Below are 20,080 nucleotides of genomic sequence, written 5' to 3'. Positions count from 1 at the left end.
TGAGTAAGAAGGTAGTAGGTACATACTTGTACACCAGTCTAGCCTTTCATAAACATAACATATATTTTTAGGTATTTTGTAATACTTAACTAGATAAGTTGGGTTGGCTTTATATTTTTAAAAATATTTCCTGACAATTTTTCCTGATTTTGATCAAAAAATTTTCTTTTAAAATAAGTATGTATGTAATTCTAATTATTTGCCCAGTAGGTTCAATTACTATTCAAAAATAACTTCAGCCAAGTGGAATAATACCTATAAACTAAGAGAAAAATAAATAACCTTAAACGGGCGCTGGGAAAATAAATTAAAAAGTTAATAATTGTTAAAAGTAAATAATCATGTACTTACTTATTTAAAATACAAAACTATTGTCATACAGCCTAAAGTTCATTTTCAATGTATAAGATAGAATTAGACCCTTAACCCTAAGTTATTAAGTAGGCCGATTGCAGAGCCGATTGTATCCAATATTCATTAGCTATCTACCCATGAAAGGAATCTCCTTAAATATTCAAGAGGATTATCCGGTACAATATTGATTCGTCTTTTCAAGAATATTAAGGTATCTGAAGAAGTTTTTGGGGGAAATGAGACTATCTGAAGATTATTTTTTACGAATTTGAAGCTACTAGCGGACGCCCGCGACTTCGTCCGCGTGGAATTTACCTTTTTACAAATCCCTCGGGATCCATGGACTTTTTCAGACTAAAAAGTAGCCTATGTGTTAATCCAGATTATAATCTATCTCTACTTCAAATTTTAGGCGATTCGGTTCAGTAGCCGAGGTGTGAAAGAGTAACAAACACTCATACCATAAAAATCATAAGGTTTTCGTAAATCTCGAGAAACCAAAGTATTTTTCGGGATTATGTCTATGTGTTAATCCAGAGTAAAATCTATTTCTATTCCAAATTTCAGCCAAATCGGTTCAGTAGTTGCGGCGTCAAAGAGTAACAAACATCCAAACATACATACAAACTTTTGCGTTTATAATATTAGTAGGATATGTAAATAGTACCTACACTATACGAGTAGGTACAGGTACTCGTATAGTTAGGTAAAGTTATTAGTTATTCTATTTTCGGAAGACGCTTTGGCTTTGATTGTAGTTGTAATGGGCATCTTTTAAGCGAGCGCGTTCCACTTAGACCACATCTACACATACCATCAGATGAGATGGTGGTACATACAAGTATGTACTGTGATCGTGGTCAAATGTCAAATGGTATAAAAAAGTAGCAAGACCACAGAATACATATTTACAAGGTAAGACGTAAAGTTTCTGTGTGAAACTGAGGGAGCGTCAGCAAAACAGACTCGTCAATAATTCATCACCGAGAAGAGCCCTTATAGAACTAAGTATTCGATATTAATTACCTAATTTCTACTTCAGAGAAGAAAATTAAACAATAAACTTATATTGCAAAAATCTCGATACCTATCAATTCTAATACCGAATCTTAATCATAAGTTTTTATTTATTTTTTTAATGCAAGTCGTAACTAAGACCTCATTTATGAAGGCCCAATAATAGAAACCAATAGTAATAAAATTCTAAATATGTTCTCACTGTTCCAAAATGTGACTAATAAGTAATAGGTCAAACTGAACAACAATGCCGAGAATGATAACACAATACTAATTACAATCAAGGATCGCGCATCACACTACGCTAGAGTCGCGAGTCGACCGACCATCAAGGGCCAGCTGAAAACACTGAGCTGAGCGAAACGACTGAAGGTAAATGTTATATTTAAACTGTAGGCGGCTGAAAATTCAAATATCGAACGCAGGAAAAGCTGTTTATTTTGGGCAAAACGTGTTTGTTTATTTTAGTCTTTTGCTTCCACTTCAATATTGTTTGTACTAATAGAGTGGATACAAGTAATAGTAGGGGAGCCCAAGAGGGGATTTATGCAGCTACTCGAGCGCGGCAGTTGATCATAAGAGACTATACCTTGCACGTTGTTGAGTACCACCAAGTATGAGCTCTAAATATTGGTGGGTACATTTAGGCAACCAAAAAAATAGAGTAAAGTCAAAAATACTCATCTAGCACGTCAGAGATTACCTACTTGATAGCTAAAAGTTGTGCATTTCGAAAATCTAACGATTTGATCGTAACGTAATGGAATGGGAGGGTTCCAAAGTTACAAAATAAAACCCTTATATTTTAGGTATCCGAGAAACAAGCATGGTAATCATGTAGGTACATACAAATTTGTACGGAATCCTCGGCGGGGGACTCTCCGTCTCTCACTTGTTCGGTTTTTTTTTAAATATTGATAAGTTAAAATTCTGATAAATTCTGGACACGAAACGACATATCCCAGCTGGATTATAATTGCTGCACTGTGCGACCGTATTAGCTCGCCAACCCATATTGGAGCCGGGTGGTAGGTCTAAGCTCCAAATCTCCTCTCCTATAAAGGGGTGATGAATGATAATAAAATGGAGAAAGCCTATGAATGCCAAACTAAAATACAAATTTGTACGGAATCCTCGGTCGGAGTCCGACTTTCACTTGTCCGGTTTTTTTTTAAATATTGATGAGTTAAAATCTCGGGTATCAGTTTACATTCGATTTGAAGGTCCGTCCGTATGACTGTTGTTGTACCTACTTCTAACACAACCTAACCTTAACTTAATTGGAAAGGTCATCAGAGAATATTAAACTTATCTATAGTAGGTTTACAACTAACTTCAAGACCGCTCTGAACACGAAAACATATCCCAGCTGGGGATTATAGTGGGGATGATGACTAGGTTTGAATATATTGATTTTTATGACACATACTTTTTTTATTCTTTACAACTTAGCCCTAGACTACAATCTCACCTGATGATGATGCAATCTAAGATGGAAGCGGGCTAACTTGTTAGAAGGAGGATGAAAATCCACACTCCTTTCGGTTTCTACACATCGTACCAGATCGTCACTAGCCACGGCCGAAGCCTCTCATCAACCAGCCAGAACTGGACCAATTAAGAAAAAAAATTACCAATCTGCCCAGCTGGGGATCGAACCTAAGACTCCGTTTTTGTACATCCACCGCGCATATCACTGCGCCACGGACGCCGTCAAAACATTAACTATAAATAAGGGTAAATAAGGTCAATATTAACTAATTTATTATAAATATGGGTTGATAATGATGATCTTTTTCAAGGAACAACTGTTGATTTTCTTGTGGGATCTTCTCAACAGGACTTGCCTGTAGTGGTAGAGATTAACAAATAGTCAAACTTGACGTTTCTAAAGTGTTTGTAAGCTAAGCCTACTTGAAATAAAAGATTTTTTATTTTTAAGAAATTCTAAATAGAAATTGAACCTAGGACCTCTCACTACATAACAGCATTATGATTGAGGTGGTTAAAATTTTAATTTGTTGCTAATCATGCATTGGAGGGTGACATAGGAGTAAAGCTCACAGCAGGACCAAACTGGAGGAGGGTCACAATAGACAGAGAGCAGAAAAGTCGCTGGAGGAGGCCTGTACTGGAAGGCACACTGAGTTATGAGTTATTCTTTACCAAAACCTAAAATTCAAACAAAATGCATATGTAAAAAACCAGCTACCCGCGTGGTTCCCGTTACCGTAGGAATACGGGGATAATATATAGCCTATAGCCTTCATCCATAAATGGGCTATCTAACACTGAAAGAATTTTTCAAATCGGACCAGTAGTTCCTGAGATTAGCACACTCAAACAAACAAACTCTGCAGCTTTATAATATTAATATAGATGTCATTTCCTATTTTTACCAACTTCCAAAACGGAGGAGGTTCTACGTTTGACTGTATGAATGTTTTTTTTTACATATGTCCAGCGATAATTCAGTCATTTAGGGCCCCATTTTGAAAATTCTTCTTTTGTTTTGAAGGGTTTGATTCCAGGGTGGTCCCGTTTTTTTTCTTATCACTGAATAAAGGGCTTATTATATTGTATTTGTTGCAAATCAGATGTGGTCATTGTATTGTTTCATAAAAGAAAACAACTACATAAATTTCAAAAGTTTATTACAAAAATCTATTATGTCATTTTTAACTTAATGTTTACGTTTATCATCTCGGTCCCTTGGTTTAGAACGTTCATAGTCATCATATTTCCTTGATGAGAGGCGGTTGCGCTTATCATCTGAACGTCTCTCTCGTGACCGATCCTCCCTATCACGAGATCGAGACTTGTGTCTTTTACTAGAATATTCTCGCTTTCTATCATATGGTGAACGAGATCTCCTCTCTCGTTTCTTATGGCTACTATGGTATTTAGAAGACAGTGGAGGGGTTTTTGGTGACTTCTCTTTCTTAGAATCACGTTTTGAGTCTTTAGATGTAGAAGCAGTAGGAGAATCAGACTTCTTCTCTTCAATTTTAGCTTCCCTCTCCTTCTGAGCTTGAATTTGTTTGTTCGCTTGATAAACCTTTCTCAATAGTTCAACCCTGATTTCCAATTCTTCAGGATTCACTTTCACTCTATTGTATAGTTTCAAAATTCTTATGCTCACCTTCCTAACATCTTTCTCGGGTACTCCAAACAATAGGAACCAGTGTGGGTTATTTGGAAGAGGTAAGCTAATTTTTCGGGCTGAGAGATAAATGCATGCACAAGCAATTGTTTCGGGAGGGAATCTCATGAAAACATCAGCGCGTAGGGCATCATTCATATAGTTCCATGCCATTTGCATGAGCTGCTTGTGTTTTTCATATTGCAGTAGCTGCAGATACACTACAATGAGCTTGTGTGGGTGCTTCACATGCACACAAAACCCTAACTCCTTCAGAATCCGACGTTCTGCTTTAATTACTTGATTTTTTAGTTCTATATAATTTTGATCTACAACCAGTGCAGATATCGTTTTCTGTGATCTCACTTGCTTGATGTGGTGGAATACATTTATGACGTCACGTATTCTGCAAGGCTTCTCCTCTACTTTCGACGCCAAATAAATGCTACCCATAGCAGTGGTTTCCATTGGGTATCTCACAAATGATTTAGAATAATAAAACCTTTGTAAGTACATCTGTCCGGTTGCCATAGCGACTTGCGGAAGTTTCAGCAGCATTCCAGCGATTTGAATCATTTCACATCCTAATATGCGAAGGTCCGTCTCAGTCTCAATGTCTAAGCCATCAGATTGAGATGGGGTCTCTTTGAACGAAGAGTCTGGCAGTAAGCAATTGTGTAACGTTAACACTATCTTTCCATAGGTCTTTTGAAGCTTGGGTGGCGTCACAGTACTGGATTTGGTTTGATTTTGAACAGTTGTCGTAGACATTGCGTCCAAACTTGGTTATGTATCAATTCAAGTAAAAAATCGCACACTTTGGGTATTTTCACTAGTATTACGAATTATTTTCCATTTCAAATCACTTGTTGCTTGGGATTTAGTTTAAATTTCTACAAAATTATCGTCTTCCTAAAATACGGTGACAGATAAACACATCTACAAAATTCAATGACAAAAACCAAGATGGCGTCACGGAAACAGATGTCAACAATTTATTGGGACTAAATGGGAATTGAGTATCTCTAATAGAATAATAATTTAACTCACCCTGTGCCATAACTGAAAACTCGAGTTCTATTAGAATCTAAATCACGTAAACACCTTATTTCATATATTACAGGTGTAGTTTCGTCTGAGTCACTACAGACCTTTTTTTTTAGATAGGTAAATAGTGTCGAATGGCGGTCCTAAACGCAAGGGTTTTCAGTCTCTTCACTCTTCACAACTATTTACATCTTTAATTTTATAAAATAATTCTTACCTATTTACATATTTTAAACATGTATAATAACTTTATTGGCTTTTTTATTTTACTTCCTTACAATACAATCAATTAACTACTTTATACACTTCAATTTTAGAACGTAGCCGGAAATCAAGTTATACTCGGTACTTGTACGAATCGGTGGCGCCAAACAAAATGTAATCAATAATGGTGTTCCAAATTTAAATCGGTCTTGATTTAATTAGCATTGTTAGCAATATACAGTAGAACTCTAATCACAGTTCACACAATCAAATTAGAGAAAGATCAAAGAGTAAATTGTGGTAGAGTTATCTAATCTTACAACATTTAACCACCTACACTTATTGATTATTCGTCTCAATTATTAATTTAATGTTCCAGATACTTACATCCTGGATCCGTACACTTTTGGACAAATGAATCCAAAAAATCGTGTCCTTCACTGGATTCAAAACAACACTTCACAAAAGACATTTTTTTTATATCTAGGTATTTATTTATTCACAAAATGCCTACAATCTTTTGAATTAACTAAATTTTCATGAATTAAACATTAGATAATTTGTTATCGAAATAAATTTTCTTAAGAACAATCAACAGGAGAAAAATATGATTCTAAAATATAAATCATCACAACACAACTTCTATATTACAAAAATAGGTTATTTATTTTACAAAGAGTCACATTTGTGTTTACTTTGCTTATCAAACCAATATCTCTTAATCTTTTATCTTCTTATTTATGAGACGTCGTTATCTATAAATAAAATAGGCACGAAATTAGGCCAAACTGCAAAATGTCACATTTTTGTCGAAAATACGTCTGTCGCTAAGTCCAATGTCTATACTAACTTTATATTTAGCTATGGTACGTACAGACGTACGTACTATATTATATTATACGTACACTACGTATGGCTTTGCTGTTTACGTATGGTTGTAAGACGCAAACGGAGCACTGAATGTCGACCTGCGCAGAAAAATGTAAAGTTAGATGCAATTAAGGAGAATTACCTACGTTAGTTAATGAATATTTATTTAGAACAATAAAAACTATATTAATATAATGTAGGAAACAAGAAATTAATTTGCATCTGAATGGTAGTTCTGTAATGTGTAGAAAAAACCTTCTACGAGTATCTAAGGTCTTCTATCATGGCATGGCAATTGGCATGTAATGGATGCAGCGAAAATGTCAATACAGCATGGTTCAAAGTAATTAAATATTCTATGGTTTGAACATCGATGTAACATTTTTAAACATCGTTTAGCAACAAAAGTACTATACGTAAGTAATTTTCATACAATTTTCCAATCTTGCTGAAAATTTTCATTTACTTTGTACTAGTGGCATCTAGCGACAGCAAAATTGAGCTAAGTTGTGATGTCTTTTTTTAGATGTCGCTAATCGTTAATGTTTTAAAAAAGTATTAGGTGATAGATGGCGCTCAAAGAGATATCTGACATCTGTATCTGGAAACATTTTTGGTTGGATCAAAAATTAAAAAATATTCTATGGTTTGAAGATCAATGAATACATTGTATACAGGCAACAATAATTGACAAGTAAAATACTGGTACTTGTACCGACTCGTAAATCTATGGTATTTCCGAACTGGGTACAAAATGTATTTCATTAATTTCATTTACTACGACAATAGCGACAGCAAAGATAAGCTGATGAGTTTTGTAGATGCCGCTATTCGTTAATACTTTCATAAATTCTAATTTCTATTAGTAGATAGATGGCGCTAAAAGAGACTTATTTAAATAAAGAATCTTGTTACACTAGACCGATCTGCATGTAATTTTTTAACCAAAACCTTTTCCAAAAAGGAGGAGGTTCTACGTTCGGCTGTATGTATGTTTTACTATATCATTATAACATAACTGACGGACGCCCGCGACTTGGTCCGCCCTTAGACCAGCAGACCTTTACTTACTATTACTAGACCTACGTCTCTGCCAAATTTCATCTTTGTATCACGTTAAGCGATTTTCGAGTTTTTTTGATGAATGACCTTTCGCATTTACAAAGGTAGGTATTAAAATAGCTGTAGCAAAAAATATCTGAAGCATTCCAAATTCCAGGCGTACGAATTTTTGTTCATATGCTCTTACCAATTAGTGTCAGGTATCGTCTGAAGGTAGAATAGGAGTCATGGAGGGAAGTCGATGGGCCCCATGCGGATGTAGAAGAAATTTTTTTTTTGGACATAACTTGTCATGATATAAAAATTATCAAAAAATTAGGTTATAAACTTGTATCCTTGGAGAAAAAGCCTTGAAACCTTCTACCTTTCAAAACCAAACTCTATATTTAGCTAGGTACCCACTGTTATACTTATCTATGACTAGCCGACACCCCGTGGTTTCACCCGCATAGTTCCCGTTTCCGTCAGAATACGGGAATAAAATATAATATATAACAACTCACAAAGAAGTCGGTTAATAACGTGTCTTTATGGCTACAACGATCTGAAATGTAACGCCATTTTTAACCGACTTCCAAAAAGGAGGAGGTTCTACGTTCGGCTGTATGTATGTTTTTTTTTTTTTTTTTTTTATGTATGTCCAGCGATAATTCCGTCAATTATGGGCCGATTTTGAAAATTCTTTTTTTGTTTTGTATGGTTTACTTCCAGGGTGGTCCCATTTTTTTCATGTCAGGATCTGGTGATGGCATCCTGGAGAAATTGAGGGGAACTTTCGAAAGTTGTAGAGACGGCTAGTACGTTTGTTAGTGTTTCCATAAGGTATTTTAAACCACTACAACTTTATGAAGGTTTGGAGTTGGTCTGATGATGGAGCCGAAACACAGACGATGGAACTCGTCAAGGATTTACAGCAGTCACCTTTTGTTTGGGCTTGATTAATTTGTATTCATGAGTACTTTCCACCTATATGGGTTGTGACTGTATTAAGGGTCTGGTGATGAAGACGAGGGACAGTGAAGAGAACTCCTCGACGGTTCACAGTAGCTACCTTGTGTTTCGACTTGATACATTTGTATTGATGAGAACTTACCACCTAGATGGATTGTTACTGTATTAAGGGTCTGATGATGAAGACGAGGGACAGTGAAGAGAACTCCTCGACGGTTCACAGTAGCTACCCTGTGTTTGGACTTGATTAATTTGTATTGATGAGAACTTTCCACCTAGATGGATTGCGACTGTATTAAGGGTCTGGTGATGAAGACGAAGCACAGTGAAGAGAACTCCTCGACGGCTCACAGTAGCTACCTTGTGTTTGGACTTGATAATTTTGTATTGATAAGAACTTTCCACTTAGATAGGTTGTGACTTTACACACGCAGTGGGTATGCTAACACTAAAAATAAAAAAATAAAAATTTTAATAAAAAAAATTCAACCCACTTCCAATTCAAAAATTAACCTAAACTAAAAAGCAAGAAATAACTTCTTACCTATGTCCTACCTTCTGATCAGTTTTAAGGCGGTGCCAAGCCAGTGATGTTTTAATTCAAGCCGTTTAAATTACAAAATTTCTGTGGTTCTTTCAGAAACGGCTTTAATTAAAACATGACACTGGATTGGCACCGCCTTCAAACTGATATTTTTCTAAAATGAGATTGTGTCTGGCTCTCGCAGGATCGATAAAATGGACGTTAGAGCCGAACATAGGCTACTTTTTATCCCTGAAAAAACTATAGTTTCCGTGGGATTTGAAAAAGACAAAATTGGGAAAAAAACAAAATTTCACACGAACTTTATATTATAAATAGCGGACGCCCGCGACTTCGTCCAGGTGGACTTCAGTTTTTCACAAATCCCGCGGGAACCATAAATTTTTCCCGGACGAAAGTAGCGTTAATCCAGAATAAAACCTATTTCCGTTCCAAATTTTTTAGCCAAATCGCTTCAGTAGCAGCAGTGTAAAGGAGGAACACAAACACACAAACTTTCGCCTTTTTATTATTAGTGTGATAATAGATTACCTATATGTTACATTGCTACATTAGGTAATCATTTTATCTGAGTTGCATTTTACAACATGAGCTCATAGGTAAAGTGCAATACCTTCATTGTTAAATTCTATAAGCGTTTCGTGACTTAAATGAATACCAACCGCAGGCCTAGGGCTTATTAAAATTGTCCGAGATGAAAGATAATTCGGTCAATTGTTATACTAGTATTTGCTACATGACAAACGCCATGCCTGAACAAATGTGCCTGCAGCGAGTCGTGGACTTGCATTGCATTGTTTAAAAAAATTTAACTTTCTTAAAATTAAACGTCTTTTTTTTGAAAAATCATCGATAATAGAAGCATCTTTTGTTTTTAGGTAGTTATCAGTATCAATTGAAGAAAATACCTGGGAAGTATGTTAGAATAGTGAAAGAAATGCATGCACGAGCATTCGGTCAGAAGCTGGTGTTACTGATAAGTTTCAAGTGGAGGTGGGCTTACACCAAGGGTCGGCTTTAAGCCCCTATTTGTTTCTCCTAGTAATGGATGTTCTGACATCAGACATACAGGAAGAAGCACCTTGGTGTATGCTGTTCGCCGATGATATTGTGCTTGTCGGAGAAAACGCATCTGAGGTACAGAGCAGACTGGGAAAATGGCAGGAGAAATTGGAAGGTGTTGGTCTACGAATCAGTCAAACGAAAACTGAATATTTATTCTTGGACTTTGGCGGTACATCTCAATCTTCCAAAATTGCCTTAAATGGTGTAACCCTACCAGCTTGCTCCGATTTTCGGTACCTCGGGTCGCTTTTTAAAAACGATGGCAATGTTGACCGAGACGTAAAAAGTAGAATGAATGCGGGATGGATGAAATGGTGACAGGTCTCAGGTGTACTATGTGACCCGCGAATGCCTCTTAGACTTAAGGGTAAAATATACAAAACGGTTGTAAGACCTGTCGTGCTGTATGGATCAGAATGTTGGGCGGTGAAAGGGATGGATAGTAAACGAATTTTCTTGAAAATAGAAAGGAAGGGTAATAATTTTGACAGTCTATTTATGTATAATAACATAAATAGACTGTCAAAATTGTTGACCTTCCTTTTGGCTTTGCCGTAACTCAGGTAAAAAGGTTCTTTTCTATTTCAAGAAATTCTGAGGTAGGTTTCGTTGGACGACATGCCAAGCCGTCAGTCAATATCCAATTTATATAAATGCTTTTGGTTGTTCATATCTTCTAACCACGGGCAATCATGTCAACGATTCTAACGTGTCAGGAGACACTGAGTCCAGAAGGGCATTTAAAATTTTCAAGTTAGAAATGTCGATGCGAAACTTTTCACTTCGGCTATACCTATGTCACCTACCTCATAAGGATGCCAATGTTCACGGGGTCACAGAAAACATGACGGGGTTTCGATCAAGGAACATAATTATTTACTGAGGGTCAATGGTCTATGATCCAATTTCATTCAATCAGTCCACTAAAAAATCTCGAGATAAATAATAATCGGCTACATCGATTGACAGATCAGTCAATTTAGGATTCTATAATTACCACGAGCGCATTTGTATCTAAGTAGGTACGATCTATATTCTAAACTAAACTAGTTAGGAGGCTTCGAAGGTGATACGCTAAGTCAATCGTCAGACTCTACGATTAAATAGTTCGCTATGCCTGTACGGAGTCGGTAGCCAATATACTTGAAACTTTCACAAAAATGTAATAAGGATTCCAAAATAAGCTGTTTTCCTTGCTACCACGGCCTCCTTCAGAATTCGCAAAGGCTTCGACTACGTAATATTCTCTCACTCGCCGTCGCCAATTTTAACTTATTCAGTCGACCTCGAGGGATTGAGGAGAACGGTCGCTGGTTGATCGGTCACCATCTTGTAACTTACTGCGCGCCAAATGTGTTGTGTTTAACTTTGATGTCTATATAGTGTTTCAGTGTTATAACAAGTGTTACAAGAAATACTCTTAACTATTTGTTTCCAGTACTGCGTTTTAGACCACTTTCGGCGATTGCTTGTGGTTTGTGAGTGTTTGTTTTCGCCTTTGCCGGATACGGTTTTTTCGGTGAGTGTGATTTTTTTTGGATTTTTTTTTTCCTGTTGATCAGTAAGCTGACAAAAAATATTTCAGTACTGTAGACTGACAATAATGATGTTTACCGAAATATTTTTTTATTTATTCAGAAATTTTTCTACACTTATGTACAACCAAGGTACGTAAGTACTTAAGTACTTATCATCATTTTCATCCTAATTAAGCAGGATTTACTTCAGTTTATAATGTTTATTGTAGGTAACATTATATTACAAGATTACCTTCTCTACTTAAATCATTTTATATTTATAGATCACAGCTACACGAACTTATTGGGCGTTCAGAAACGATAGGTCCTAGATTCAGCCCTCAATAAAGTCTTTAATAATAACAGTTACTCGTGGACGTTGTAGAATATAATATTGTATAGATATTAAAAATTACACAATCCAAGCCTGAGTGCCTTCTCATAGAACTTACGCCGTGGTCGGCTCTAACCTTTCCGTACCATTTGAAAGTTATCTCTGGTAGGTTTCTGCTTCATTTGCTTTGCTCTTGACGTCACACGGTTTCAAATAAAGTTCAATCCGTTCTTTTCAATAATTAGAACACATTGCATGAAGTCATGAACTATATGTAAGTACTTATGGCGGTACTAATCTTGTTAGACTTCGATCACGGATAAGTATCAATGGATCAATAGATAAACCTACTTACTAACATGATTATTAATTAAATTAATTAGCATACCATTGATCGAGAAGGATTTATGAGGCCATAAGTACTTCGGTAGGTACCTACCTAGTACCTAGTTACTTTCTAAGTAAAATTTGGTCTGACGGACTCATAGGAACATGTAGCATTTAGCAATTTTGCAACTTGTTACCACCCTGTCTATAGGACATATCCGTAATATCTGCTGGTAGCTCATTATTATAGGCCCACTACTGGGCTAGGCCTCCCTTCTTATAGGAGAGGGGGTTGGAGCTTAGACCAACCACGCTACTCTACTGTGGGTGGGCGAGCCCAGAGTCAGAGTCAACTTTTTCGCTCAATATCAAATGTTATAGCTTGGCAAGTTCGTTGATGACAATCCCATGACATGCGGGCGACGGGGCGGGAAGGACTGCGCGGGTGTGAAATCGGGCCCGCGGTGGCATTGCTACGCCCTCCCGGCCCGCGCGGTCCATCGGGAGTGTTACAAACGTACTTGCCAAGCTAAAATCATAATAACTGGGGCCGACAGCATCACGTGCTCTCCGAGACACGTAGATATGACACCATCAAATTCTCTATACCGTGACCCGATGCCACAGCTGACCATGGACGAGGCAGTTACCCACTGTCATTTATGAAGTTTTTAAGGGTTCCATAAAAATGATGGAAATCTTATTCTTTAACTTAACTTTTAAGGGTTCCGTAAAAATGATGGAAACCTTATTTAGCATAGGTATCCATTAAAGTATAACTTAACTTGACAAAGTTATCAACAATTATTTTGGATTGAAGTTTATCTCGCGTAGTTCCTATGGGAATAACCGGTTATACGTATCATCATTATCAACCCATATTCGGCTCACTGCTGAGCTCGAATCTTCTCTCAGAATGAGAGGGTTAGGTCAATAATCCACCACGCTGGCCCAATGCGGATTGGCAGACTTCACACACGCAGAGAATTAAGAAAATTCTCTGGTATACAGGTTTCCTCACGATGTTTTCCTTCACCGCGACCGTTTGAGACACTTGATATTTAATTTCTTAAAATACACAACAACTGAAAAGTTGTAGGTGCATGCACCGGGCCGGATTCGAACCCACACCCCTCCGGAATCGGAGGCAGACGTCATATCCACTGGGCTGTCACGGTTCTATCGGTATCGGTTCCAAGTTTTAATCTATATTTGTGCCAATTCTCATTCTACTCCAGTCAGCAATTTTAACGTGATTCACGTGACGTGAAATATTCAAACTTTCGTATTTACGAGGTACCTATTTATAATATTACCGACTTATTATAGGTACTTTAACCTATTGTATTTCGTACGACTAGCCGTACGAATTAAACTAAACCTCGTACGGTTTACGTGTAAATAATCACATCGATTAAATATGCTCTTTTTTAAATAAATTATAAGTATAGTTCGATAATTTGATACAAATTACGACGTTCGCAATCGATCAGTAAGAAACCGTGCATTCAAAAAGCTCCTTTCATCATTTGATAAAGTTTAATCCCAAAACGAAAACGCGGAAAGTCTAAATCATTCTTATATTCTTTTTTGTGAACATACCACAGATAGCTTTTTTTAACAAACTGCCACACTTAATAGGGTTTTTTGTTAGCAAAAACGTTTCAATACACAAGAATGTCGGTCTCTTACATAACGTCCGAGTAACTCAATTTTACCTATAGATTGCGTAGAATTGTATCAGTGAATTTCGCAGAATAGAAGAGAACTATTAAAGTCGGCCTCTGTTATACCGTTTGAGGGTCGTATGATTTTTATTAACACGTTACAAGATAAGTACGTGTAATTATATTGTATTTTAGCTTGCTAATACACATCCTCATCGGAATCAGAAATGAGGAGATCTGGCCCCCTAGCCCAGTGGCACGTCGATTCTCTACCTACAATCGCTAACGCTTCTAAAACTAGAACTTACTTACTACTAGATATCCTTCGGGCCCCATCAGGCGATGCTTCTGCGTTCGCCCAAACCCCCCGGTGACGCCGCTGAGATTCCTACGGCACTTACACAATCAGAAAAAAAAACTTACTACTAGAAATTACTACTTGGTCTGGCTGCAGAAGTACCAAAGTCACCGACATAACTCAACGTAAACGTTATCGTAAAAATTTAATATGACCAATAATCCTTTTCCTTTCCAATTACCTAGTCGGAAAAGATTGTGTTAGAGTGGGTACAACAATAGTCCAGCGGTCGGGAATCGAACCCTTCATCTTTCAGTGTTGAGACAGGAACGTGTGATGTGTGTGTGAACGTGGAACGAAGCCAAATAAGCTAACCACTAGACCCACGCGGCATAGATATAATATCGGCATAAGTAATCGTATACACGAGTAAGGGTGCTTTTCCACCAGGGATGTGCTGATGCGTTTGATATCCACCAATCATATTAAATGGTGCACATAGTTTAGTACTGGTGGAAACCGATTCAACTAAGTTATATAGTAAGTATATGTTTTTTTATATAGAAGGATGCGTGCTATGGATGTCTGCTATGGGTGTCGTTAGTGTGTAGCTATGTGCAGAGCAGAGTACCTACAGTATGCCCGCATCTTCATAGCGCATCTTCCTCGCACGACTACATAGCTTAGTATTGGGTGGTATTGGTGGAAATGGTCACATATTTTGGTAGAGTAGATTTCACATCTTAGCAGCTTAACTGCATAGCATATGTCTGGTGGAAAGGCACCCTAAATACAGCATCCAGCGATGACGTCATGCCACTGTTGACTGCTGCCAACCTACGCGCCGCCCGCGCTTCGCACCTCTGCAAAAAATGTATGAGCATCTTCAAATACGGTCAAATGATTGCTTGCGAGTTTTTTGTTTACACTGTTTTGGTGTAACGCCACGGTGATCTATAGCGGAATAAATCATCAGTATATTAAAATAAGGTTTACTTCATTGTCTTGGAGTCAACTGTTAAATGGACAACAGTCGACACTCGATCGTCATAGTATTTAAATTAACCTTACTTAAAGCTAAAAGTTATAATACCGTCATCATCATTATCATCATCATCATTATCAACCCTTAATCGGTTCACTGCCGAGTTCGAGTCTCCTCTCAGAATGTGAGGGGTTACCAGACTTCATTACCAGACTTCACACCCGCAGAGGATTTGAAAAGTTCTCTGGTATCCAGGTTTCCTCACAATGTTTTTCCTATACCGTTTGAGACACTTTACTGAATTGACAACATATTTTGGTCCAGTTGGTATATAGCTTTAGGAAATGTAAATAAACCAAGAAAACTGAATTTTGGATATGACTTGGGGTCTAGAATTCTTGTCCAAGATTTCCTAGGTACATTTGCCCTTATCTTGAAAAAAGGGTTGAATTCAGTTGTTTTTATAATAACTCGGTATTGAGATACGAAAATTTTGACTCGACATTTTTTGTTGCTCAGTTTGCATTTCTAAGCCGAATTTTCCGACCTATACGACATGACAAAAAGTTTGAAGATGTTTTACTCAGCATAAAGTGAAATACCTGAGTCTAGTTTTAATTTCAAAGCTTAAGTGTGTCGCTCTCGTGCATTTCACAGACGGACAAGTCCACCTGCGATCGAAGGTCGTATGTCGAAAGCTCTGCTCTACATTCGTCGGTAATTGCATGGAACAGACCGTTTTGGATTTGTCTCTTAATGGAGGCATGGTTCACCTAGATAAGTAGATAGGTATTTGTCACCACAGAACAAAAAAACAAGTAGAATGCGTATTTATCTTTATTAGTGTAACAATATTTTTTTACATGTTTCTGTGTTTGTTGCTTTATTTTAACACGCTCAAAATAATCGTTTTGCTGTATTTTTTAACCGACTTCAAAAAAAGGAGGTTTCTCAATTCGACCGTACTTATATATTTTTTTTGTGTGAAAAGTTTAAAGTGTATTGATCACCTGAGAATCTGTCCGCGTAAAATTCAGATTTTTTGTTATTCTAGGCTTCTTGATGGATGAAAATCGCATCGTAACCTGTGATAACCGCATGAAAATCCGTTGAGTAGGTTCCTAGTTCCGGAGCACACAGATAGATACAGAGACAGAAAATAACTTAATCCTTGGACTAAAAACCAAATAATTTTATCTGCCTATTTGTTAAATTTTTAAAAGTTTTTAAGTTCTGCTTTTTTCTTTGTTCACTCTAATTATTTTGTTGATAATTATTCAAAAGTATACTAGGTATATACACTCGATACTCTGCTGTAATACTAGACGTAGATACTCATAAAGCCTCAAAAGGACTTGGAAATCAGAGCTTTAAAGCAAAGTTATTAAAAAAAAAATGGTCGTAGACACAAGATACCTTTCGGTGTCTCGGTGGTAATTTGCAGGTATTCTACCAGGCCTCATCTTAGTTATGGTTTACAAAGTATATGGGTATAAACTTTTACGACTTAGTCAAAACAAAAGTATTTCAATAATCAACATTTAACGTATAATTATTACAATTTAAACATCCTTTTACGGTTTTCTTCTGCGTAGCCAATCAATCCACGTGGGAGTGCGAAGGAAGGTGACTTTGAAATATCACGTTCTAAGGTTGTATCTATAATAAAATATTCACATTAAGTAAACGTTTCATTAGTTACGTAAGACATTTTATTGCATTAACGTTTTTAAGTTATAAGAAGGCGTAATGTCCTCGTAAGGACGATGTCGTGGCCCTGAACACCGTATTACTGTAAATACTCGTATAGGTAGATAATGTATTTAAATATATTATGTAAAGTAGGTAATCTGTTATACTTAATGACATTTTTATCTCGTTAGATCAGTGGTTAGTGATGGGTTAGAGGCATTCGTCGGGCTATGAACCTACATTAAAATTTACTTCCGATCAAGAAGTTCTTACAATTCGCTCACTTTTATATATTTACTAGCGGACGTCCGCGACTTCGTCCATGTGAAATTCTCCTTTTCACAAATCCTGCGGGTGGCATGGATTTTTTCGGGATAAAAAATAGCCTATAATTTGCTCCTTAACCCACTCTGTCTTCAGTTCTATTAAAATCCTTGAAAAAGATTAGCCCCAAAAAACAGACAGACAAACAAAAATTAAAAAATTTTTTTTTTTTAGTTTAGTGATAGAAAAAGAATAAAATAATTCAAAAATTCCCGACTTATCTGTGCGGAATGCACAAAATATCTTTTCGTATCAATTTTCCTCACAATACAAATCCCATTCTCGGAAAGTTCGCTACATGATAATAAATTAACCATTCGTAATACTTGGAGTCTTAAAAGAATATTAACAGTGCTACAGCCTACAATCTATTTGACAGGTTTATGCTGAGTTATTTATATCATTCACATTCATAAATAAGTTAGTACTTAGTCCATCAACTCGCATTGAAGCTGCATAGCGGGTCTGAGTCCAATTCTTCTTAACATGCGATCTGTGAAGAGAACTAAAGACAAAATAGACGGCCAATGGCGTCCGAGCTATCCTAGTTCCATTTCTTTCGTACCAACGCAATGAAAGAGTTTGCGGTATTTGCAATTGGGACGCCATTGGTTAAATTTTGATTATTTTTCTTCACGAGATTATCTTGTTGGCCGTTAGGCCCTTAAAAATAGATTGATGATGAAATTAATTAGCACTTAATTATGCCCAGTTCGGTTGTGCTAATTTGTATGCCTAAGGCCTACAATACTTTATCGGACTACTTTCGGACTACTTTAGTATTTTAGTCGAGTACGAACAATTTTTGGATTTACCGCTCAAAAATCGTTCGTACTCGACTAAAATGCTAAAGTAGTCCGAACTAGGCACAAAAATTAGCACTATAAAACATACTAACCTGTAATTTGGCAAACAGTCCTCAAAATGGAAAAACTCTTTTGACACAAATACGATATAGACGAAAAAAAAGTCCTAACTCACAAAACAATTAAGACCTTTAGATGAAGAAACTATAAAAGACTTTAGAAGATGTTTAGATAATTTCTATTGTTCCAACTTTAAGTGGAACTACCATAAAATTGTGTTATGTATAACTCGCAACTGCGAGTTTCGAATGCACCTCTATCTCTCTCTGTCTAACACGATACTATAGAAAGAAAAAGATACAGGTGAATTCGAATTTCGCACTTGCGAGTTATACAAAACATCATAGCAGAATAGCCCTCCTGATAGAGACGTGCGGAGCGAGTCTAGGCAAATTCTAGAGACTGAGTTACAATTTATCAAGATTGTCGTAACGTGGTCCCAAATAAATTAATGGTGGCATCTATTAAGCAATAGATACAAACGCGAATCTTCACAAGTGATGCGTATTGTACAAACGTCACGAAGTTGCTATTCTTTGACAAATACAAACAATTAGTCGTGACATTGCTTCACCATGTACCCCATTATCATCTGAATTGCTTGCCCCTAAATGCTAAATTCGCTTGAGAGTTTCGCAATCGTAGATAGGTACGAGACTTCGTGCTTAGGTTTCAGTTTTGGAAAGATTACTTGCTTAGTTTTAACTAGATGTATTATTCAATTAATGTAAAGTGTCTTTAAACAAGATTTTTCTTATTTTAACCCCTAATGATAAAGTTGTGTGGCTACTTAGAACAGAAGGGTGGCATTTGACAACGGATTAACTTTAGTAAGTAGTCCGATCCATTCATTTGACGTACGTATACTTAAAGATTTTAGTATAAGTACATACCTATCAACTGCTGGGCTGTATTTGAAGTAATACCTATTTAAATTTTCAATCTAAATACAATAAAAGCGTAAGGTCACTCATACCGAAATCTCTAAAACTGCATCATAGAAAATTGAAGGTGGGCAAGGAGGCATAGTTAGTAGAAGTTCACTAAGAATAGTTTTTGCGACAGGGCCAGATTAAAAAGCTCAAAGGGTGGACGAAGACGCGGGCGTCCGCTAGTAGTTATTAACAAAAGATTGCTCGAGTAAAAAATAATACAGCTCAGTATGTTTAGAGAGAGTGCAAAAACGCATCCCCATTAGGTCGTGCTTGGTGGATTGTCTTAGGAAGAAGATTATTAGCAACTTCATTATTAGGTCTCCCCGCTCTCCCCTACCGCAATAATATTTCACCATTTACAATATTTACCCATTTTTTACCCACACCGCAGACCCGCAGACTCACACAATGCGTTCTTGGAGTTACCCTAAGAAACTCCGCATTCGAAAATTTAATTTGAACAGAAACCGAGAACTATCAAGCACCGTGTACTTGAACATAGTTTATGTACGTGAAGTAAAACGATATATTTTCTAAACAGACATATCTACCTAGTTTTTAGCTGTCGACTCATAGCCATGGCACATTATGTACGTGATGTCACGTGGCTGCCATGATGTCTGTGATAAGACATCGTCTACCTTGGCCGAAAGTCTGTGACATAGATTTAGTCTGAGGGTTTTGCAATGTTACTAAAAAATAGGAAAAAAATATAAAAATAGTAATGAATAAATGCAAGCGTTAAGTTTCCAGCAACGTTACAATGGAGTGTTTTTAAAACGAGAATAGTTTAAACAAATATTATAAGAGGTTTTAGTAAATAAGAAAATTAATGGTGAACATTCACAACATTTGTCAGGACAAATTAATTAACAAATC

At 36.7% G+C, this 20,080-nt stretch overlaps 3 protein-coding genes across 4 annotated transcripts in view; 1 reads left to right on the top strand and 2 right to left on the bottom strand.

Annotated features, from left to right (window-relative positions):
- Positions 1 to 6,336, bottom strand: part of LOC112043225 (protein EFR3 homolog cmp44E) — a 39,778-nt gene extending 33,442 nt beyond the window's left edge. The window contains exon 1 of one of the 2 annotated variants that reach the window (XM_024078539.2): positions 6,152 to 6,336. In XM_024078539.2, coding sequence (XP_023934307.1) covers positions 6,152 to 6,236 — 85 coding nt within the window. In that variant the 5' untranslated portion in view covers positions 6,237 to 6,336. Of the gene's footprint in view, positions 1 to 5,563; positions 5,747 to 6,151 lie in introns of those variants that run through there. The other variant, XM_024078541.2, reaches the window with a different exon arrangement.
- On the bottom strand, positions 4,009 to 5,536 carry LOC112043226 (cyclin-L1). Its single transcript, XM_024078542.2, has one exon. It carries the CDS (start codon positions 5,282 to 5,284, stop codon positions 4,055 to 4,057), a length of 1,230 nt encoding a protein of 409 aa, XP_023934310.1. The 5' UTR covers positions 5,285 to 5,536; the 3' UTR covers positions 4,009 to 4,054.
- Positions 6,337 to 11,526: 5,190 nt separating the features above from the next.
- Positions 11,527 to 20,080, top strand: part of LOC112043224 (calponin homology domain-containing protein DDB_G0272472) — an 88,010-nt gene continuing 79,456 nt past the window's right edge. Inside the window, exon 1 of the mRNA XM_024078537.1 lies at positions 11,527 to 11,775. The gene's annotated coding sequence lies outside the window, so the exon portion shown is untranslated. The remainder of the gene's footprint in view (positions 11,776 to 20,080) is intronic.

The sequence above is a fragment of the Bicyclus anynana genome, chromosome 2 (genome assembly GCF_947172395.1).
Source record: "Bicyclus anynana chromosome 2, ilBicAnyn1.1, whole genome shotgun sequence".
NCBI lineage: Eukaryota > Metazoa > Arthropoda > Insecta > Lepidoptera > Nymphalidae > Bicyclus > Bicyclus anynana.
Note: the sequence above shows the minus strand (reverse complement) of the source record. Positions and strands in the feature narration are given on the sequence as shown.

Bases quoted from the DNA above. Each gene is read 5' to 3' on its own strand.
- LOC112043226 (XM_024078542.2), bottom strand. From the start codon at position 5,284: ATGTCTACGACAACTGTTCAAAATCAAACCAAATCCAGTACTGTGACG.